This window comes from Spinacia oleracea, chromosome 2, assembly GCF_020520425.1.
Source record: "Spinacia oleracea cultivar Varoflay chromosome 2, BTI_SOV_V1, whole genome shotgun sequence".
Taxonomy (NCBI): domain Eukaryota; kingdom Viridiplantae; phylum Streptophyta; class Magnoliopsida; order Caryophyllales; family Amaranthaceae; genus Spinacia; species Spinacia oleracea.
The window spans coordinates 44,261,905-44,281,513 of record NC_079488.1 but is presented as its reverse complement, the minus strand read 5'-3'; the positions used below and the strand labels follow the sequence as shown (position 1 = coordinate 44,281,513).

General features: G+C 37.6%; 3 protein-coding genes across 4 annotated transcripts; 2 read left to right on the top strand and 1 right to left on the bottom strand.

Annotated features, from left to right (window-relative positions):
- The first annotated feature begins 640 nt into the window (after positions 1-640).
- LOC110776598 (uncharacterized) lies at positions 641-1,582 on the top strand. The gene has a single exon (XM_021981156.2). The coding sequence runs from the start codon at positions 803-805 to the stop codon at positions 1,436-1,438; it is 636 nt and encodes a 211-aa protein (XP_021836848.1). The 5' UTR covers positions 641-802; the 3' UTR covers positions 1,439-1,582.
- Positions 1,583-3,426: 1,844 nt separating this feature from the next.
- Positions 3,427-5,369, top strand: LOC130466907 (uncharacterized). The gene is made up of 2 exons (XM_056835471.1): positions 3,427-4,007; positions 4,674-5,369. The coding sequence occupies exons 1-2, from the start codon at positions 3,471-3,473 to the stop codon at positions 5,190-5,192; spliced, it is 1,056 nt and encodes a 351-aa protein (XP_056691449.1). The 5' UTR covers positions 3,427-3,470; the 3' UTR covers positions 5,193-5,369.
- Positions 5,370-5,891: 522 nt separating this feature from the next.
- LOC110776594 (uncharacterized) lies at positions 5,892-13,779 on the bottom strand. 2 transcript variants are annotated; one of them, XM_021981150.2, is made up of 16 exons: positions 13,514-13,779; positions 13,401-13,429; positions 13,200-13,311; positions 13,008-13,105; positions 9,351-9,447; positions 8,866-8,955; positions 8,707-8,769; positions 8,520-8,594; positions 8,363-8,428; positions 8,198-8,275; positions 7,323-7,433; positions 7,156-7,233; positions 6,928-7,047; positions 6,585-6,628; positions 6,464-6,488; positions 5,892-6,346 (listed from the first exon to the last, which is right to left on the bottom strand). In XM_021981150.2, the coding sequence occupies exons 1-16, from the start codon at positions 13,547-13,549 to the stop codon at positions 6,341-6,343; spliced, it is 1,128 nt and encodes a 375-aa protein (XP_021836842.1). In that variant the 5' UTR covers positions 13,550-13,779; the 3' UTR covers positions 5,892-6,340. The 2 variants fall into 2 exon arrangements, with proteins under 2 accessions (XP_021836842.1, XP_021836843.1); XM_021981151.2 differs by having other exon boundaries at positions 5,892-6,343; positions 13,514-13,773.
- Between the last annotated feature and the right edge of the window lie 5,830 nt (positions 13,780-19,609).

The window sequence follows — 19,609 nt, the reverse complement described above, 5'->3', positions numbered from 1 at the left end:
CTTGCAACAGGCTTCAATATTTATCACAGTTAGTTTGCAATCATACATGTGCCTAGCTATTGTCGTATACTAATTCCGCTCAGGATTTGCTTTGCATTTCGATATTCTTTTAACACTGACTTGGGGGACCGTGCACAATAACGCACGGGCCAACAACTAGTAAATAAAAATACTAACATCTTAAATGCATACATCCGGTAAGACCAATATACAAGTATCTAACCACTTAACTCTAGATTACTTTTCTTAAGGTTACAATTTTCCAACCGCGTTGACTTTATGACACTTTTAAACACAAACACCTCCCCTTGGCTTGGTTAGGTAATTAATGGACACTTTTAAGTCGTTTAGTCAACCCCAATTAAATTAAACAAGGTCATTAGATATGAATTACATAACATATAGTGTATGCAAAGGAAAGCTAACCTTTGTCTTGGAATTATGGCATCTTAACGCATATATGGACCCACCATAACCCAATCCAACGGTCCAAGTAGCTAGCAAATCGTAATCTTAATAATTTTTCTATTAATTTTTTTTTTTCTTTCCCTATATTTTCCTTGTTTGCTTCAAAATATCAAAAAGGAAACATACCTAATTAATTAAATTAAATCAAGAGTAAATTGCAATATACTAAAAATCATACCCCAAATTATACCAAAATAAACTAAAAAAGTATTATCTTTGAAAATAATGCTAGCACCATGTGCTAATATAGATTAACTTTCTATATATATGTACTATAAAGTTTACAAATGTTAATAAATCATCTTCAACTCCTTTATAGTTTCAAAGAAAAAAAATGGATTATGACTTATATCCAAGCAAAATCATGGAGAGGCAATCAACAATAGGGAGTATAGGGTCATGCTCTTCTAGGCTATACTACGGGCGGCTCTCGGAAGGCAAGGCGTTTGAATGGGAGGCGCGGCCAGGGAAAGCCATCACGCCTCAACCGGATAATATCTTACCGCCTCTTAGCCCACCACCGGCGGTGTTAGCAATGGGCCTACCGAAGCCATGCTTCGACGTGGTCGATGATGAGCCTAAGGCAAAAAAGTGGTCTAGTGCATGGTTAGTAAAGAAATTCAAGAAAACAATGACGGGTCATTATAACTATAAAGTTGTAGGGTTTCCTAGAAGGATGTTCTCTAATAATGAAGGGAATAAACAACAAGAACAAAAACAAGAACAAGAACAAGATTGGAAATTCGAGTCGCAAAGGTCGTATGATCATCATCGTTGTGAATCGGCACGGTATTCGAGTTCTTCGTTTGCATCAACGTTGACGTGTTCATCAAGTAATTCGTTTAGAGATCATCAGAAGACTTCAACCAATGGTGATATTCAAAGTAAGGCGTTGTTTCGTGGGAAGCCTTTTACTTGTAACCCTAGAGGGTTGAGTGACATGGTTGTATTTTTTGTGAAAAAGTCCTGATGTTTTAATTTACTTTTTTCTTTTATATATGCTTTTTATTTACTAATTTAGAACCTTTGTTTTCTATGATTTGAGATGTTATTTAACTTGAAACTTGTGTCATGCAATTATATGTCTTCATAATTAATCTAACGGTTTTTCTAACTTGTGCATGGTGATAGACTTAGAAAGTTAGAAACCCGTAAAAAAATTGCTATCATATTATTAATTTCCTTTGTTTCAATAACTATGTGATTCTTATTTACGTACTTTTTTATCTTTTTTCTAATCTCATTTCCTACTTAAACAAAGAAACACTTTCCTACCTTCCTACTAGAGCTGTCAAAAACTGACCCGACCCGAGAAACCGACCTGAATCGACCTGTATTTTTAAGGACCCGGATCCGACCTGAGACCCGAAATTTTGTTAAAATAGGAAACCCGTAACCCGATCGTATCCAACCCGTTAAAATCGATAACCGATTTCGACCCGTTAATGCATGACCCGGACCCGAACCTGATACCCGACCGAAATATAACCGATAACAAAACTGAGTCAGCTTACCCGACCGAAAAATGACCCGAACCCGATTCAACACCCGACCCGATTTCAACCCGAAACCGATTATAACCCGATGAAACCTGTTATTGACTAAATTCGCGACAACCCGTTATCCGAATTTACGCAACCTGTTGACAACCCGGTTTGTCATTGACCTAACTAAATAATAACTTAAATCAAGTTAATATATTTTTTATAATTACCTAATCTAGAACAAGTGAAAAGCGTTAAACCAAATTTAACTAAATTTATAAAAGTTAATTATAAGCTTAAAACTTGACTAATTCTGATAGCTATCGACCCGGTCTTAACCCGTGTTCTATAGTGACCCCGACCTGAATTTTAACCAACCCGGTAATTATCCGATTCGAACTTGACCCGACTCGTTAAGACCCGAACCCGTAATTGTACCCGATTAGAAAAAGACCCGACCCGAACTCGAACCGAACCCGACCTATACCGAAATGAAAAAATAACCCGACATGACCCGACAAATTTTCAACCTGACCGAACCCGACCTGAACCCAACCTGCACCCGGTGATAAAATGACCCGACACGACCCGACCAGATTATGACCCGAGACCCGAGACACGAGATGACCAAACCCAGACCCGACTCGAGTAACCGTTTTGACAGCTCTACTTCCTACTACTATAAATATTATTTCCTGTCTTTATTTTGTTAAGGTTATTTTTAAAGATAGTTTTAATTTTATAAAAGGCCTATTCGGCAAACATGTTTGCGTAATACCAAGTATTTTCTTTTATAAAAAAAACCATTTGGAATACTTTTTTTTAAGTTTGAGAAAATTACAGTAGTACTTGTGACGTTTTTTTTATATTCTTGCGGAATATGGTGCATTTTTTTTGACGAATAGAGCTTATTGGATCTGATTAAACCTGATTTCAAATCTTTTTTGACATGGATATACGATTAGACCTGATCGATTGCAAATTTTTTGACATGGATATACGATTAGACCTGATTTCAATAAAGTAAACTTGAGTGGATAAACTTAGAGGAATTGAAATTTATAACGCACAATTAGAACTATTTAAACTTATTGTACATGAATTTTATTTTATTTTCTTGTTAAGGTGAAGAGAATCCAACCCAATATGTTACTCGTGTTTATAAACGTACTCTTTACACACTCTAAGCAGTTTGGACTTGTTCTTCTTTTTGGACGGGGTGGACTACTCTTATGGCAAATTCAAAATTCTTAAGCATTGGAGGAGTTGATGTACGTAAATAATCCACTAAAAATGTTTTAGAAGGTCAAATAACAACCTACCCTATAATTCCTCATATCCGTTGTAAATACCTAACTAACTAAGGTGAACAGATTTTCAAAATTTCAAACCCACAAATGACAAATCCAATAACCTTACCTTAAACCAACAACTTAACAAGTTTATAGCTCATTATTTTGAACCAAAAACCAAAACCAAAACCAAAACCAACGTCTTCAAAGATCAATTTTCTACAGAATGCAAACCAAAAACAGGAAGCAGCCTAGTTCAAAGCTTAAATCCTTTTACCTTTCATGTCGAAACCATTTACGATGTTCAAACTCATCATCAACATCTACTAAGGTAGTTGTAACACCAATTCCAATCTCGAAAAAAGTAACCCTAGCTTCTCATCATCATAAAAGGAGATCATCACCCGCGAATTATCCCTCTTCTCTTAGAGATGATCATAGGAATGAATTGGTTGAAATGCAATGGAAACGAGTGCACAAATTGGAAAGAGAGTTAGTAGACGTTGAGGAGTGGCTTTGTACTGAATTAGCGCGATTAAAGAGATACTTAAGGACTAATAACAACACCAATTATGAACCACATTGTATTACTAAATTTGTTGGTGATCAAAGGGGTGTTAAGTTTGGAAGATTAGACGGCGATGGAGGTTATCTTTACTCGTTCAATGGTAACAAGGTTCTTCATGGGACTTGCAAGGATTTGGTTATCCAATTTTCTTCTCCGTCACTAGTCCCACAAGAGATTGGATCCAATGTTTCAGAGGTAATGTACTAACAAAGATGAACTTAATTAAGCTTTTGTGCGATATTTAGGGCTTGTTCGGTATTTTGTTTGTTTCCGGTTTTCTGTTTTTTTACAAAACTAAAAACCAAAATATGAAAACTGGAAAAAGTAATTCACAGTTTATTGTTGTCAGTTTTCTAAATCAACATATAGATTACTATAGGTATGACTATTTTTTAGTTTATGATTCAATCTAAATCATACTGACTTATGAAACCAAAAATTGAAAACTGGCAATGATAGCGAACGGACCTTTAGTTTTTTGTTTTCTCATTTGAATTAGTCGTTCATATGTTATTCATGTCGATTTTGAAAACTATCAACTCAAATCAGATATCACTTTTTCTATTTTCTAAAATGTAAAGAAAGCATTAAAAGTTATCTTGGACCTTGGATAGTCTACATTCTATAGGTAATTCCTTAACAATGCCGATACCCCAAGTCAAATGTGGGCTTATCATGTACTCGAATTGCTCGAATTGAATATTGATAGTGTGAGTATGTGTTTAATATGTTCCCCTTTTGGAGATGTATATTTAGCATAACTTGTGCGGAAGATAATGGAATCTCTTAATGGTAACAAATACTTCTTAATTAATAATTAGAAGATGAACAAAATTAAGCTTCAATTCTACTTTGTTACAGGTATTGAATCAAATGGCTGCAATGGGAAAAGAAAATCTAGTCAGTTGGTTGCTTAAGTCGATGCCAATGACCGACATTTCAATAAAAAACACACATAAATTGACAATAAATCCATGTAATACTCCAAATGATTTATTGGAAGCTATTCTCCTAGATGCACTTAAGAAGGTAAGGAACCTTGTAATTGAAGGGCTCCATATTCAAAAGGGTGATAAAGAAGTTGTAAAACAACGACAACAAATTGCTCGAAGAAGAAGCAAAAATGGTGAAAGAAAGCTTGATGATCAGGCTAAGGGTGACGCGGTTCTTATTATGGCAATGCTTATACAGCCGAGAGATCCTCAGAAAGGGTATGAACCAGTTAATGAGATGATGATTGGTTTCGTCGAGGCAGCGAAAAATGCACAAGATGATGAACAAAGTGGGTTTGTTATTAAGGGAGTTCATGTTGCTGGATTAGTAGCTAGGAAAAGAAATGGCCAGGCTATTCACAATTGTTTGTGGTATTTGTCTGCCTAATTAAGCTTATTTTACTTGAGACTTGTAATGGAAATGAATTTCACGATTTTAATGTCTAATTATACAACAAAATCCAGGGATGATTCTGAAGGGATATGGTGTAATTTTCTGTAATCTAATATGCAATGCACGTTATGTACAATGCACGTCTTAGACCACGTAACATTGGTGGGCGCATGTACCAAGCAGTCCGTACATTGAACCAAACAAAATAAAGGTATGTGCAATGCACGTTTTAGAGCATGTACATTTGTGATACCTCTTCTCTCTCTACAAGATACTCTTTCCCAAAAGAGCCTTTTTTCCAAAAACACCCAACATTAGTGAGTTCTTCAATCTCTCTTTTTTACTATTAGTGATTGCATAATATATTCTTTATTTATTCAACATCATAATTGTCTTTCACAAACAAAATAACTCTCAACTTGTCAACAAGAATCAATTCTTGGAGGTGTCTTGGCTAAAAGCTACCTTGAAATAACTCTCCATGAAAAACTACTCAGAAGCCTCTCAAAAACCTCAATGTTAACCAAGAGATAGTTCTAGTTGAAGAGCTACTTGGAGAGCCTCCAAGAGCCCCGATGTACCTGATCAAGGTGAAAGAAGTCTAATTGGACTCTCTGGAGAGAAAATCACTTTGTACGGAGTACTGGATATAAGTCTAGTTGGACACAAGTCACAGTGGGTAAAGAAAAAATATCGCAGAAGAAAAATACTCCATATATATCAGCAATTGCGCGTGTTAACTAGCTTAATTTTACCGTCACAGCCTAGACAGCTGATTACTGATCGATCACATTACATAAACGGTCGATAGTTGAATACTCAGCCGGATGCTGAACATATTAATGCCAAAATATAGAGCTTGGACATAAATCACATTAACATGTTAACTTTAACCTACACTAAACTGATGGACTAAGAATTGTATAATCAATAGTTTCAAGCCCCCCTTTGCCTAAATGAAACAACATATATTACATGATTTCTACATGAATAGCGCCTCTTCACAGATAACTTACAAGGTCAAGTGGGCGTTGGTTGCTATGGCCGAAGGTTATGTTAGATGATTTTCCGTACACCTAGAAGTTCCAGTAGTGCATAAGCAATGAGATCACTCTGTAGCTTGAATTACTTGTCCTTGATGATTACTGCTGGAGAGAAAAGATAAAAGCTCTTTAACAGTTTAACCAAGATGCGGGAAATACAACAGCTAGTCAGCTACTAGATGGTAGTCCAAGTTAAGTCCTGAACAATTACAGATATTTTACCTCTGGTGTCGATATGAATGATTCCCTGAAAACATAAAAACAGGTCATCAGGACTCTTTGCAATGGTTTAACTGAGAGATCAACAAATAATATTAGGCGGATTATGTTGATTGTAGCCTACCTACGCCTCTCTGACTTGGCATACTGTTTGGACATCATGGATGCCTGGAAGAAGAAACACCACAACGTAGATTAAGCATTTGATCAATATCATATAGACAGAGTACATTTTTTTTGTTGCATATGCTAACTGAGATTTATGACTTTTAAATTGAAAATTCATAAGCAGTTTGGAGTATATTATCTAAGCCCTGAAAATATTTCCCATTTACTTGGTAGTTTTGGCAGTAATCCCTATGGCGTACTTTTGAGAGAACATCAAAACCCTATTTCCGAAAAGGTTGGGTACAAAATCATTTTATAACTACATGGATAACAAGAGTCACTTAGTAAGGCTATGATACCTGCTCTTGAATTATGCTTCTTGCCTCGACAAGTTGCGCTTCAAGTTCAAGCTCCCTTTCACTGACTTCTGAAGTAACATCAGCTCCTTTTTGTGCATCTTGAAGCTGACATAAGCGCTCCTTCAATGATCAAATAGGGAGCCAACAATTAAAAACATGTCAGACAAGGCAATACTAAGAGAACATCTACAAAATGACGGGGGAAAGGGGAGGATACACCAGAAGAACCTTTATTGAAGACATCTTTGCACGAAGGTTTTCTTCAATTTGACCCCTGCCCATGTGGAATGGAAGGTCAAAGACATCCTGCAATAAGGACAAGGACAAAAACAATAATTACTTTCAAATACACTGGATAAGAACTCATCTATTTTGAATTTGACAACTTGAAGTACCGTCTTTCCGCCAAAAGGAGACTGTGAAAGGTCATTATCATGCTTTTCAATGGTGGTGAGAGGTTGCTTCGATGAACCATTCGGAGCATTAAGGAAACCACGCATATCCTCCTGTCATCATGATAAGCCAAAATTTCAAGGTCATTATCAACTTCAGATATGTGTTATCAAGTTCAGCTGAACAGATTCTTATCTCTGCTTACTCCTCCCCTCCCCCCCCCCCCGCCTGTTCAATTATCATTGAGAATAACAATCTCATAAGTTAATTGCATATTCATTATTCAAATGACATTTAATTTTCTACATTATAAAGAAAGGAGTTACGGTTGAATGAATAATGCCATCAATGCTAAAGGAGCAATTGAGGATTTGACGGGAAGTAACCATCTTTTACAGAAGATAGAATCTCCATGTTACACTGACATGCACTTTTACAAATGACATCATTTCCTGTAGCTAAAATATCGTAAAAATAGGCGTAGCAGTTAACTAGAAGCTGATTCAAATCCAAATTATCACTTCTCTAATTGGTATAGACTCTCATCACCTAAAACAGTACATGATTCTTTATGTAATTTTAGGAGATTATACCAACGTAGACCCCAAAAGAATGACATATTGACATCATTTAACTGTCTAGGATACGACAAGAATTTAACACATCTCAACAAGTTCTGTCAGTTAGAAATATAATAATCAAGTCTAGTAAAAATGGAATTGCGTGTTCAGATAAGCATCTGTAATAAGTTAGAGAATAAGGCAACAAGGTGTAATGATTCAAACAAATAACTAGAACAGCTGAGAACTGGGATAACGTTTTGATAAAATGCAAAAAGAATAACGCTTAAAAGAAGACGACATCATTACATGCCTACCTGCATTGATCTCAACAAGGCCCTCACTTCGTTGTTCTCTTGCATCAGTTCTTGATTTTTGGCCTCGTAAGCATCAACCTGCAAACAAACATGTTAAAGGTAAGCCAAGCCCTTTTCCACCAAAAGTCGGCAATGGAATGATCAACACCATCAATTACTACATACAATCTTTTTATAGAAGTCATTGTCTGTCTTCTTTCCATTCCATGTACCACGCTGCCTCCCTTCTTTCTGCAGACAAGTGTGATGACAACTAGAATGAACAGCTACACTTTTATTGACAACAAAAGGAAGCCTATCCACCGTCAGTTTCTATGCATACCTGCAGTAAATTCATTATCTCCATGCCAGATCTAGATTCTTTCTTCTTCTCATTCACAACTTGGTTGAGTCTCTCCTGCAAGTAAACTTTTTTTTATCAAGGTCTGGTGGTCCACAGTTTCAACACTTCAAGTCTTGCGTATTAAAGGGATACAGCATAAACTCCAGACTTTTCAACCCAAACTTACCTGCAATTTTATGTACTCTTTCTCTCTCCTCTTCATTTCATGCATTTGTTGAGTTTTCACTTGCTTTTGTTGGATACACACAACAAAACCCTAAGTGTCAGGAAAAAGACTTGAATTGGAGGGGTAGGGGTGTCCACCTGCCAGAAATAAAATTCTAACCTGATTGCCAATGACCATTTTCTGGAATTCATCTCTCTCCTGCTGCAACTTCTCAATTTGTCCTTTAAACCCAGCTCTTGACTTGGCTTCCTAAACATATGAAAAGCAGAAGCCAACACAGTCACAAGCGAACTATGGCAGAGTATCACTTCAACAACATAGTCAAATACTAAAAGATATGCAAGCCCCCAACAGTCCAACATGCTAGCATGATAAGCACTCTTGATTTTGCAATCTTACAACTTTTACTAGATTATACCATTCTTACTCTCTAAAATGTAGAAGCATAGGAATATCTCGCGTGTATTACTCTTTATTGTTTTAAATTCCACAAAATATAAAAGATCAATTATCTACTTATACAATTCATCCTCCGCCCCTCTTGTTGTTCATTTGAACAAACATGGTGTATACTCACATCAGATCTGTAAGGTGAACCTCAGTAAACATGATAATCAATAACCAAATAGTCGATCTATCAATACCGTTCGAGTAATGGTTGCTATCTCCCTATCTTTTGTCGCCAGCTGTGACTCAAGCCTCTCGATCTTGGCCTCCAACCTTGATATGTCTGAGTTAAGTCTACAATAGAATACAGTAAAACAACGATAAGAAAGTGTGTATACGATTGATGAACACATTACACAATCAATCACGCAAGCAAATGCCTTGATAGTTCCAATTTCATGTAAGATGAAGTTAGAACAAAGTTTCCATATTAAAGTAAGCATTCATTTATGCCAATGACACCAGGTGATATCAGTAAAAAAAAGCATCTAGAATTCTAGATCAATGTATGTGCAGAAAAACTTATTCTATCGGTTGAGTTATCGTCAAAATTGGCTGTTTTTCGAGATTGATATAATAGACATAAGAATCTTTCCCAAATTAGTTTGAAAACCATCCGTACACCTAGATCAACATATGGGACTGTTTTTAAACCGAATTCACTAAATAAGACATGTGTATTTTACTACCTTTTTCTCTTCCTTTTTATTCCTTCCTCTAATTAATGAACAGCTTCTATGAAGCCCTATGCCACCTCCAGCTTCCTCACTCCCATCACTCAGTGTTGTCATAACCTACTTAGTCTGCTTACCACTTAAAAAAATCTCTCCCTTTCCAAAACAAGCCTTCCTTTTCTTCTCTGATTTTTACTTTGCACCCAAGATGTCCCCCTTGGACTACACAAAAAAAAAAAAAAAAACTCATGTCGCTCTTATGTCTTATCTAGCACTCCTCCACGGGGATCCCACATTCCCACGGCAACCACTCTGAAGTTCCCCTCCCACTGTAGAAAATTAAAAGCCCTGATTTTAAGCATCCAAAGTGTTTTGCCTTCTAACCTGGAAACCGCTCAACAGAAACATCCCTCAACAAAAAAATCTCCCCCCCCCCCCCCCCTTCCTTTTCTTCTCTAATATTTACTTTTCAACCAAAAAGTCCCCTTTGGACACCACAAAAACAACTCCCATCACTCTTATGTCTTATCTAACAGTCCTCCACAGGGATCCCACAGCAAGTACTCAGAAATTCCCTGCCAATGTTAGAAAAAATCTTCATCTAAAACATTCATAGTGTTTGGCCTTCTAGCCTGTAAATCCCTCAACAGAAATTACTGTCATGTAAGTATGTAACACCTCTAGATTTGAGTAGATTAGCATCAAAACATACACCCATTGTTGTGACTGGAAAGACCCACTCTTTTGAATACCCGCTGTATCCCTCTTCTATACATGTATACAACACCACTACCTGACTGCCTGTTGTCGCCTACAGTCAGCCACCACCACTCCCATCTACTGGCAGCAACCGTTAGCGCTACAAACTACCTCTAAAGTGTAAACAAAACCGAAAAAAGCCAAAGAAAAAAAGATAATAAGAAAAACGGAAGTAGTAAAAGCACACGTGCCTCGTTTAGTACTCCTATAAAACAGTATATACATATGGTCCATATGTACCCAATTGATTTTTTTTAACACCTTAAAGTGTGGGGTATTTAGTTGTACCCACTTCGGAGGAGACCCCAATTATTAGTGCCAACCTGGTAGGCTAGTAATATGGCCCCAGATGCCAACCTGGTAGGCTAGTAATATGGCCCCAGAAAGACTTATGCAATACCAAAGATAATTTCACTGAAATTTCACAACCATCTCCGTGTCATTCTTAACAAATCCTAACAGGCTATGCCGGTGGTTCACAACTTCAAATGTTGTCATCATTTTGTGCTAATTCCACATGCTCCAATCCTTGTATCAAGAACGAAACGCCAAGTCAAGTATGATGCTCGACCTGAGGTTAAAAGACTGGGCAGAATAAAAGACATTTTAGCAAGGTAACAAGGAGCACATAACATGGCCTTCAATCAAGTTGATCATCTTAAGCAGACTTTGGTCAATCGATTAGGACTGACACTGCAGTAGCCGTAAATTCAGATATATAAATATTTACAACTATCACAATATTGTATGTCAAAAAGTTAAAACCCCAGGAATACGCAATGAGCTATTTTGATTATGCAATCACACAGACGAACTCCCAATCATTTTGAAATGCAAAGTTGATTGTTCCAAGTTCGAAAATTATTGGGATAAACAGTTTTCAAGCGCCCACTATGCAGCCCAAGAGCAACTGATCCAACACTCTCATAGTGCTATGTGTCAAACTACTACAAGGTCAGACAAATTAACCAGACGAGAAGTTGGACTAGTTAACAGTGATTATCATTTCAGAGTCATGACTGACGACTGAAACAAGGAGTACATCTATAATTAGTTTATTACTTTCCATCACCTTTTCTATTATTGTAGCTCAACAGGTCGAAGAAATAATTACTTAACAGGGCAGAAAGGCTCATTAGCTGATTAGCTTAGAGACAGGAGATTGTATTAGGTTTCCCAAGACCCAGTAACATGAAGTGGGGAAATGTGAATATGTGATACATCCCCGTAATGAAAGACATACAAATAAGGCGTTCAAGCAAACAATACCATATGCTTTTATCTAAAGAATATGAAGCAAGTTGACTGCAAGTGAAGTAGGTATAGCCATTTAACTGTTAGAAGGCTGCGCAAGTTGCTTGTTTGTGTGTTTGAGCTAAATGATTAGAATTCAGGGTGACCATTTAATTGGAGATGTTTATGTGAATATACCTGACTTTAGCTCAACATTAAAGCCCACAATGTTATGGTCCTTTATCCAATCTGGAGTTTTGAGATAATAAAGTATGCAAAAAGATGGAAATTGGCACTCTACCAAGGAATTGCGAGGTAAAATATGATTTGTTGTCCTTTGCCAGTAAATTGACATCTATAAAACAAAAAGACTCGATGAGGGGGGGAAACGGATGACAATCCACATGGTTTGAATGTAACATCAAAGGAAACCATCAATCCGTAACATTAAGAAATCAAGGTATGCAGATTTACATCACTTCAATATCCATACACAACACAGGATGCATAAAATTCAACCACCAACATCCTACTTAATCTACTGATTGTCTGATCCATTTAGGTAAGTATGTAAAACAAAAAATCCCTCTGAAACTCAGATGAACCTCACACAAATGACTTCACGTCAGGAAAATGCAACAACAGAGCTTGAAACACAAGTGAAATCTTTGTTGATTGAAATAAATTAAGCTTTCAGAAAGGATGTGTGCGGCTTAACAATATCCAAATGACAAGGAATTCAAACAGATTCAGTTAATCAGGCACAAGTTGCACAACTAACATTAACAATATACAAGACTAGCTACTTGCTAAGTAGATAAGAACCTAATGCCTAGTTTTCCACACTTTCGTGGCAGTACTGAAAGCATCTTAAGTGGATCACGACTAACAGAAGCTTCAATGTGAACTCATTTCAGTAAGCGCGTGAAGATGGTTGATTTTTCTTTTTAGCAAATCACACATTCAAGGAAAAACTGCAAACGCCAGCACTTCCGAGTTACACTCTTATAATTTTAGAAACAAATACTAATAGGACCGCGAGATCATCAGAATCAAGAGCCCAAATAAATCAGAATTTCCATTCCACTAGATCATCAATTCGAGTATCTCCGAAGATTTACTACCAAAATTGGACTAACACATTAAACCAAAATCAGCTGCAAAACAAGAAAATCCAGCAATTCATACCGATGTCTTTGCTCATTAGACGATTCCCGAAACTCGATATCGCGCTGCCTCTGCTGCAACAATGAGTGCACACAATTACAAGTACGGGCCACTGAGACCTACCAAAACAACACAACACAAAGCCAGGCCTATTAAATCCACTCACATTGCACAAATTCAATAGAAAATCGAACAAGATGATAAGAAACATACAGGATCATTGGCAAACAGATCAAGCGAAGCCGAAAAGCCAAATGTAACAAGAGTCTGGTTCAAATACTTAATACAATGCTCCAAATTGTTCACATCCGCAAAATTCGTCTCACTGTTATCAATTTTTTTTTCCAAAAACAAAAAATAAAATCAAAATCGAAACCCTAAGTTCAAATTGAGTTCGACATTAACGAAACTGACCTCATTGCGAACCTCGAGGAAGGTGAAGACTGCAAAAATCAACAACAAAAATCGCAGAGTTAGAGAGAGAAAGAGAGATAGTTTTGGAGAGAGAGGAGAGAGAAAGTACGAACAGGAGGAATGGCGAAGTCAGAGTCAGGAGACGGCATTATTATTATTATTATTAATGATAATGAGATAAATATAGTTTGTTGGCAGCTTCAGAATAGCGAGTGTGGGAAGAAGACGACGACACAGAGGAGAGATAAAGAGTATTTTAGGGATGGATCTTTGGAGAAGAAGGTGATAAACTTTTGGAGGAGAGAGAAAGTTAATTTGAAAATGAAATGGTTGTTTTGGGAGGAAAAATTGAAAAATGGGGATGATTTGTGTTTGAAAATGGGGGGTTTTTAGTTAATTAGTTACTGATTGCAGGGAGTTAATTAATAATTAGGGAATTAAGGAATAATTGCAACATTACATGTTCTCTTCTAATCAACCATCACTATTTGTTTCACGTGATTGATGTGAGTGTTGGTGTGTTTCCTTCCCACAATTCAACACCATGGAGTCATGGACTGGAGTGTGTGGTCTTTAATGTTTTTGGATGTAAGAATAACCAGACTCATTATTCGTCACTTTCTTTTTTTTTTGGTGAAAAAAGGTTGAGCAAAAGAAGTTTACGTTCCGCCGTTATGCCCATTATAATCCGAAAAGACTAAATTTAAACAATAGCTAAGAGGAATAGACAAATGGGAGCTTGCTCCTTATGAACAGTAATCCACTCCACTTAATCTTTTATTTTTATTTTTTTATTCTTATTTTTTGTGTTTTTATATGTTTAGTGTTATGGGAGAATAAGCAATTAGATAATATCATAATTATTTACCTAACAATCTCCTCTAATTCTATCCACAGTCACTACGAATTTATGCATTAATTAGAGATGGATTTATAGACGGGTACAATAAGTATCTCAAACTTGAGACGGATTACTAAAATTTCTTCTATAAATTAAAATTGAGATGGACTTGTATATGGAGTTTTAAAAATTCTGTCTCAAATTTGTAATGGATTTGCAAGAATTCCGTCTCAAAACTTTTGAGACACCCTCTATAAAGACGCCCTATTTTCGTCTCAAATCCATCTCTAAGCATCATTTTGAGACGGATTTAGACTATTTAGAGACGAAATTCCTCGTCTCTATAAAATGATTATTTTGTAGTGAGTTCATTGGTACAATCATACTACTCCGTATTATATTAAAACTGAATTTTATATGTTTTAAATAATTGGAGTTAATTGCACTTCGGTTGAATATAGGACTATGGTTTGAGTAGTTATATAGGAGTAATTATACTGACCGGATTTCTATAAAGAATGAATCGCGCAAATAATTTATTCGGAGTATTATTTAGGGTAGGCTTTCGACAAGTCCGTGTGTAACATGCATTATTTCCTTTTCACATTGGACATCCCCACCAATAGGGTATGACCTCAAACCTACTTTACCACATTATATACGAAATTTATGTATACTATATATAAATAAAAGATGGTTGTGGACGACCCAAACCGTGTTTCGTGCCGAGCTCACGTGCCTTGGGGACTGAATTGGCTTGACGTCACTTGTTACGTGTCGTGTCGGTCCATGCTCAAAATTTCAAAAATGTGGCACATGCACTACCCAAGCCCACGTACACTCGTGTCGGGTCGTCGACTTAAGCCTAATTTCACCCAATGTAACGTGCTTTGCCGCATACCGCGCGCAACGCGCGCTTCCAACCACTAGTTAACATCAAAAGAATCATTTCTCCCATTTCTTGCAAGAGCACCTGCCACCTTGTTCCTGTCTCGATCAATGTGTTGCAACCTAGTTTCGTAGAAAGATTGGTACAACTCCCTACATTCATGCAATATGCCAAAGTACATGTCAGTTTCTATATCAGTTCGGTTGAGGAGATCGATTGCTCTTTGACAGTCTGTGAAGATGATGATCTTGTTATATTTTTCCCTTAATGCGCACACCATTCTTTCTTTAATCCCAATGAGCTCAGCTTGGAGAGGGTTCAGAGTATAAGTTTGTTTTTGAAATCCCTGCAACCAGTTACCTGCAAAATTCTGTAATACTCCTACCACACTTGAGAGACAACTAGGAGTTATGAAGGATGCATCTACATACACATGGACAAACCCCAAACAGTGGTTACAACTTTGCTAGTTGGGTATTGGTTTTTCTATGGTTATTGTGGGTTTCCTAACAGCTATGAATTCCTGAGCTAGCCTAACAACTTTGTCTATGAGTATTTGGGGTGATTGGCTTGGTTTGTTCGGAAACACTAGGTTGTTTCTCTGTTTCCACAGCTCAAAACACACAAAGACAAACAAGACACTCCAACTGATTCCTCCTCTCCTATGATTGAGACCTAAGTTTGTTCTAATACATGACCTCATGTCCCCTTGGCGCGTGTTCAGGTCCAAATTCAGATCATCCCACACCCCTTGAGCCACTACACAATCACGCATGACATGGATGGAGTTTTCCACCTCCTGCCCACAGGGTTGGCAATAAGGATCATTCACAATGCCTCTTATGTGCAAGAGATGACAATGTGGGATTCTATCCCACCAAAGAAGCCAAAGAAAAAATTGAAGCTTGGGAGGCACTTTAGTTTTCCAAATCCAGTCAAGGTTTGGTTGGTCTAAGTTCATGGTGGCTGCTCTATATGCTAGAGATGAAGATGAAGGAAATAATGCCCTTGGTCCAAGTATGCATTCTATGTTAAGTCTAATAAATGCGGTTCAGTATTAATTAACAAGTTAATAATTCAGTGAGATCAAGTGAGTTGAATGCCTAGCTAGAGGCCGCTTCAGTTCAAGTGGAATTAATGATATTAATCCACAGCTTACTCTTGACTGAACCCGTAGGGTCACACAAATAGTACGTAAACGGATCAAGTATTTAATGGCATTAAATACTCCATCTATGAATATTCGGAACCGACGGATCTTGGTTTCAGTGGGAGCTGAGATCGTCACAGGCAAGAAATGAATACTCCGGAAACGATGATATTGCCGGAAACGGAAATATGGATCGTATCGGAAATATAAATATTATCCAAGTCGTAGATGTTGCCGGAAACGGAAACATGGTACGTATCGGAAAATATTATCGGAAATGGAAATATTGCCAGAATCGGAAATATTGCCGGAAACGGAAATATTGTCAGAATCGGAAATATTACCGGAATCGGAAAATAATTCCGGAAACGGAAATATTAAATATTTGTTCGAAACGGAAATTAATTCCGGAATCGGAAATATTAAATATTGTTCGTATCGGAAATGAATTCCGGAATCGGAAAATTTAATCGGAAGCGCATCGTACGAATAAGCATCGGACGAGGCCTGCCGGACGAGGCCCAGCACGAAGCCAGGCCATCGCCCAGCAAGCCAAGCGCGCCGCACAAACAGCCACGCCAGGCCCAGCAGGCTGCGCAGCGCGCACAGCGCGCACAGCACGCGCAGCGCGCAGCGCGCGCGGGCGCTGCGTGGGCTGCTGCTCGCGCGCACGCATGGGGGCCCATCGTGGCTTCCATGCGTGTGTGTGCAAGTGTTTGTGTTCGTGCACGTTTCCTAAAACATGCAGAGTTCGGTTAATGATTAAATTCCTAATTCTATTTGATAGATTAATTAAATTAGAGTTCTTGTAGGATTCTAGGTTTAATTAATTTGTATCTGAATAGGATTTCGATTCCCTTTCCATACCCCTATAAATATGAGGCTAGGGCTCACAATTTATAACAAGTTTCAAAGTATTCAAAAGTGAGTTTTTGAGAGAAAATTAAAACACACATCTTGCTCATAAAGTGCCGAAATTTTCTAGTACCTTAAGGGCGATTCTAGTTGGTCAATCTTAAGGCGGATCCGGACGTGCTGTGGACTATCTACGGAGGGACGACACTTGGAGTCCTAAAGACTTGTTCTTGTTCGGTTCGGGCGCAGCTAGGGAGGGCACGCAACAAAGAGTATGCATCTAAATTATGCTATATGATTATGTGTAAATAATATGTTGTCCTGGGTTAATGGTTGTTTCCGCATGATCTATGTAATGTCATATGTATCATAACCTAACAGTGGTATCACGAGCCCCTTATTATTTTCATAATCTAAATTGCATGAACATGGTTAAATATTACAAATTTGCAAGAATTAAAAGGGGTGATTAATTTTCGTAATTGTTAATTAATTGCAAATTGCGTTTATTTAATTATACGTACGCAGTTTTTCGGCAGTTTCTTCGTTACTCATCCGAATTGAGTGATTTTTGTGTCAATTCCGCATGTAAAAGGCATTCTAAAATTTTGACAAAAGTAGTATTTTTCTGCCGAACACAGAATTCTCAAATTCGAAGCCTAACTATGACTTTTCGAAGGTTTTAGTTTTTCGAATGCAAAATTTCGTAAATTTAAGATGTTAAATTAAATATTTGCGATTCTTGTTGATAAATCTTGAATTTTTGATTGACCTACTGCATATGTTTAACAAGTTTGAATGCCTAGTCTTGTTAATTATGCAATCTAATTTGTAATTATGATTAATTTGTTGAAAATTAGAATAATTTAGAATTAATTTGATTTTCATAATTAATTGTAATTTAATTAGAAACCTATGATTAAAAACCACCATAAAAATTGTAAATTTATGATAAATTTTAAATTTTTATGACCTAGACTTGAATCCATAACAATCGGAAATCAATTGGATAATAAATTTTCGATTTTTCGCCCTAAAATTATGAAATTAATATTATTTATTAATTTGTCATTAATTTTAAATATAAATTTTAAATTTTTATGCGATTCGTTCATAAAACTTGCACGCACGAAGCAATGGACGCTTCGTGTTACCCTTAAGGGGTGTTGTATAATGCGGGCATGCGACGACGAGCAAGGGAGCTCGTCGCCCGTGCGGCACGAATGCAATGAGCAAGGGCGTAGTGCACGAGCACAAGGCAGCAGCCCTGCCTTGTGTCGTGTGCCACGAGCAATGGACGAATGGGCATGGGCGAAGGGCGAGCCAAGGCAGTCGCGTGTGGGCAGCAAGCGAGCTGCGCCACAACGCGCGCTGCCTCGCACAAGAGCGCGCAGCCTCGCGCGCAGCGAGCGCAAGCTCGCGTGCCACGAGCGCTGCGCCCAGCATTGCTCGCGCGCACAACGAGCGAGGACTCGCGCGCACAGCCAGCATTGCTCGCGCGCACAGCGAGCGATGTCGCCCGCCCAGCGAGCGATGGCTCGCGCGCCCAGCGAGCGATGTCGCGCGCCCAGCGAGCGATGTCGCGCGCCCAGCGAGCGATGTCGCGCGCGCACTGCGAGCGATAGCTCGCGTGCGATGAGCGTTGGCGCGCGCAGCGAGCACTAATGCGTGCGGAGGCTTGCGATGGGGATGCAGCAGCTATGCGACGAGCGCATGGGCTGCGCGCACATGGCCAGCAATGGCTGTGTGCGTGCGGCCCATGAGCGTGCAACGCGTAGGGTGTTTGCGTCACGATTAAAGATCGTTTTGAATGTTTAATTTGAAAATTCCAGTTCACGTAATTTTAATTAATTTTAAAATTAATAATTTAAATTATTTTCTTGGATTTTAATTTTGAATATTGTAATTATAATAAATTTTATTTATTCTAATTATTTTACTAAAATTAAAATCATGAATTAATTTAAATACGACTGAAATTAAATTAAACTTTTGGATTCAACTATAAATTGATATGAGCTTTAAATTTTAATTAAATTTGTATGTTTCCGGTTGGACTAGAAATACATTTTTATGTTTAAAATTAGTAAAGCATATAAATTTGTTGGTTTAAGTGGGAGCGCTTTTTAGTCATAAACTCTTGATTAGGTCTACAAATCCTTAAGGTTAAAACAACTTGATTAGAATTAATAAGGACTGAATAATTGGTAGATTATTGGTGCCCTTGATTAATTGCTGCAAATGTTTACGTGATGCATAATGTGTTTTACTAACCAGCTATGTGGGCCATTCATGATAATGAATGGGTGAATGGTATATATTGTATATGTACTGTTTTGCAGGTTATGAAGTGACTAGTATGGCCCAAATAGGATAGAAAATATGGTCTGCGTACCATTAATTTGAATGTAATTGGTCTAAAGTACCAAAGTTATTTTTCAATTCAAATATGGTCTGCGAACCATCAAATAGTT

Bases quoted from the DNA above. Each gene is read 5' to 3' on its own strand.
- LOC110776598 (XM_021981156.2), top strand. From the start codon at position 803: ATGGATTATGACTTATATCCAAGCAAAATCATGGAGAGGCAATCAACA.
- LOC130466907 (XM_056835471.1), top strand. From the start codon at position 3,471: ATGCAAACCAAAAACAGGAAGCAGCCTAGTTCAAAGCTTAAATCCTTT. The intron at 4,008-4,673 runs GTAATGTACTAA...ACTTTGTTACAG, and splicing joins TTGGATCCAATGTTTCAGAG to GTATTGAATCAAATGGCTGC.
- LOC110776594 (XM_021981150.2), bottom strand. From the start codon at position 13,549: ATGCCGTCTCCTGACTCTGACTTCGCCATTCCTCCT. The intron at 8,770-8,865 runs GTTAGAATTTTA...ATCCAACAAAAG, and splicing joins AAATGGTCATTGGCAATCAG to CAAGTGAAAACTCAACAAAT. The intron at 6,629-6,927 runs GTATCATAGCCT...TTCTTCTTCCAG, and splicing joins GAAGCATAATTCAAGAGCAG to GCATCCATGATGTCCAAACA.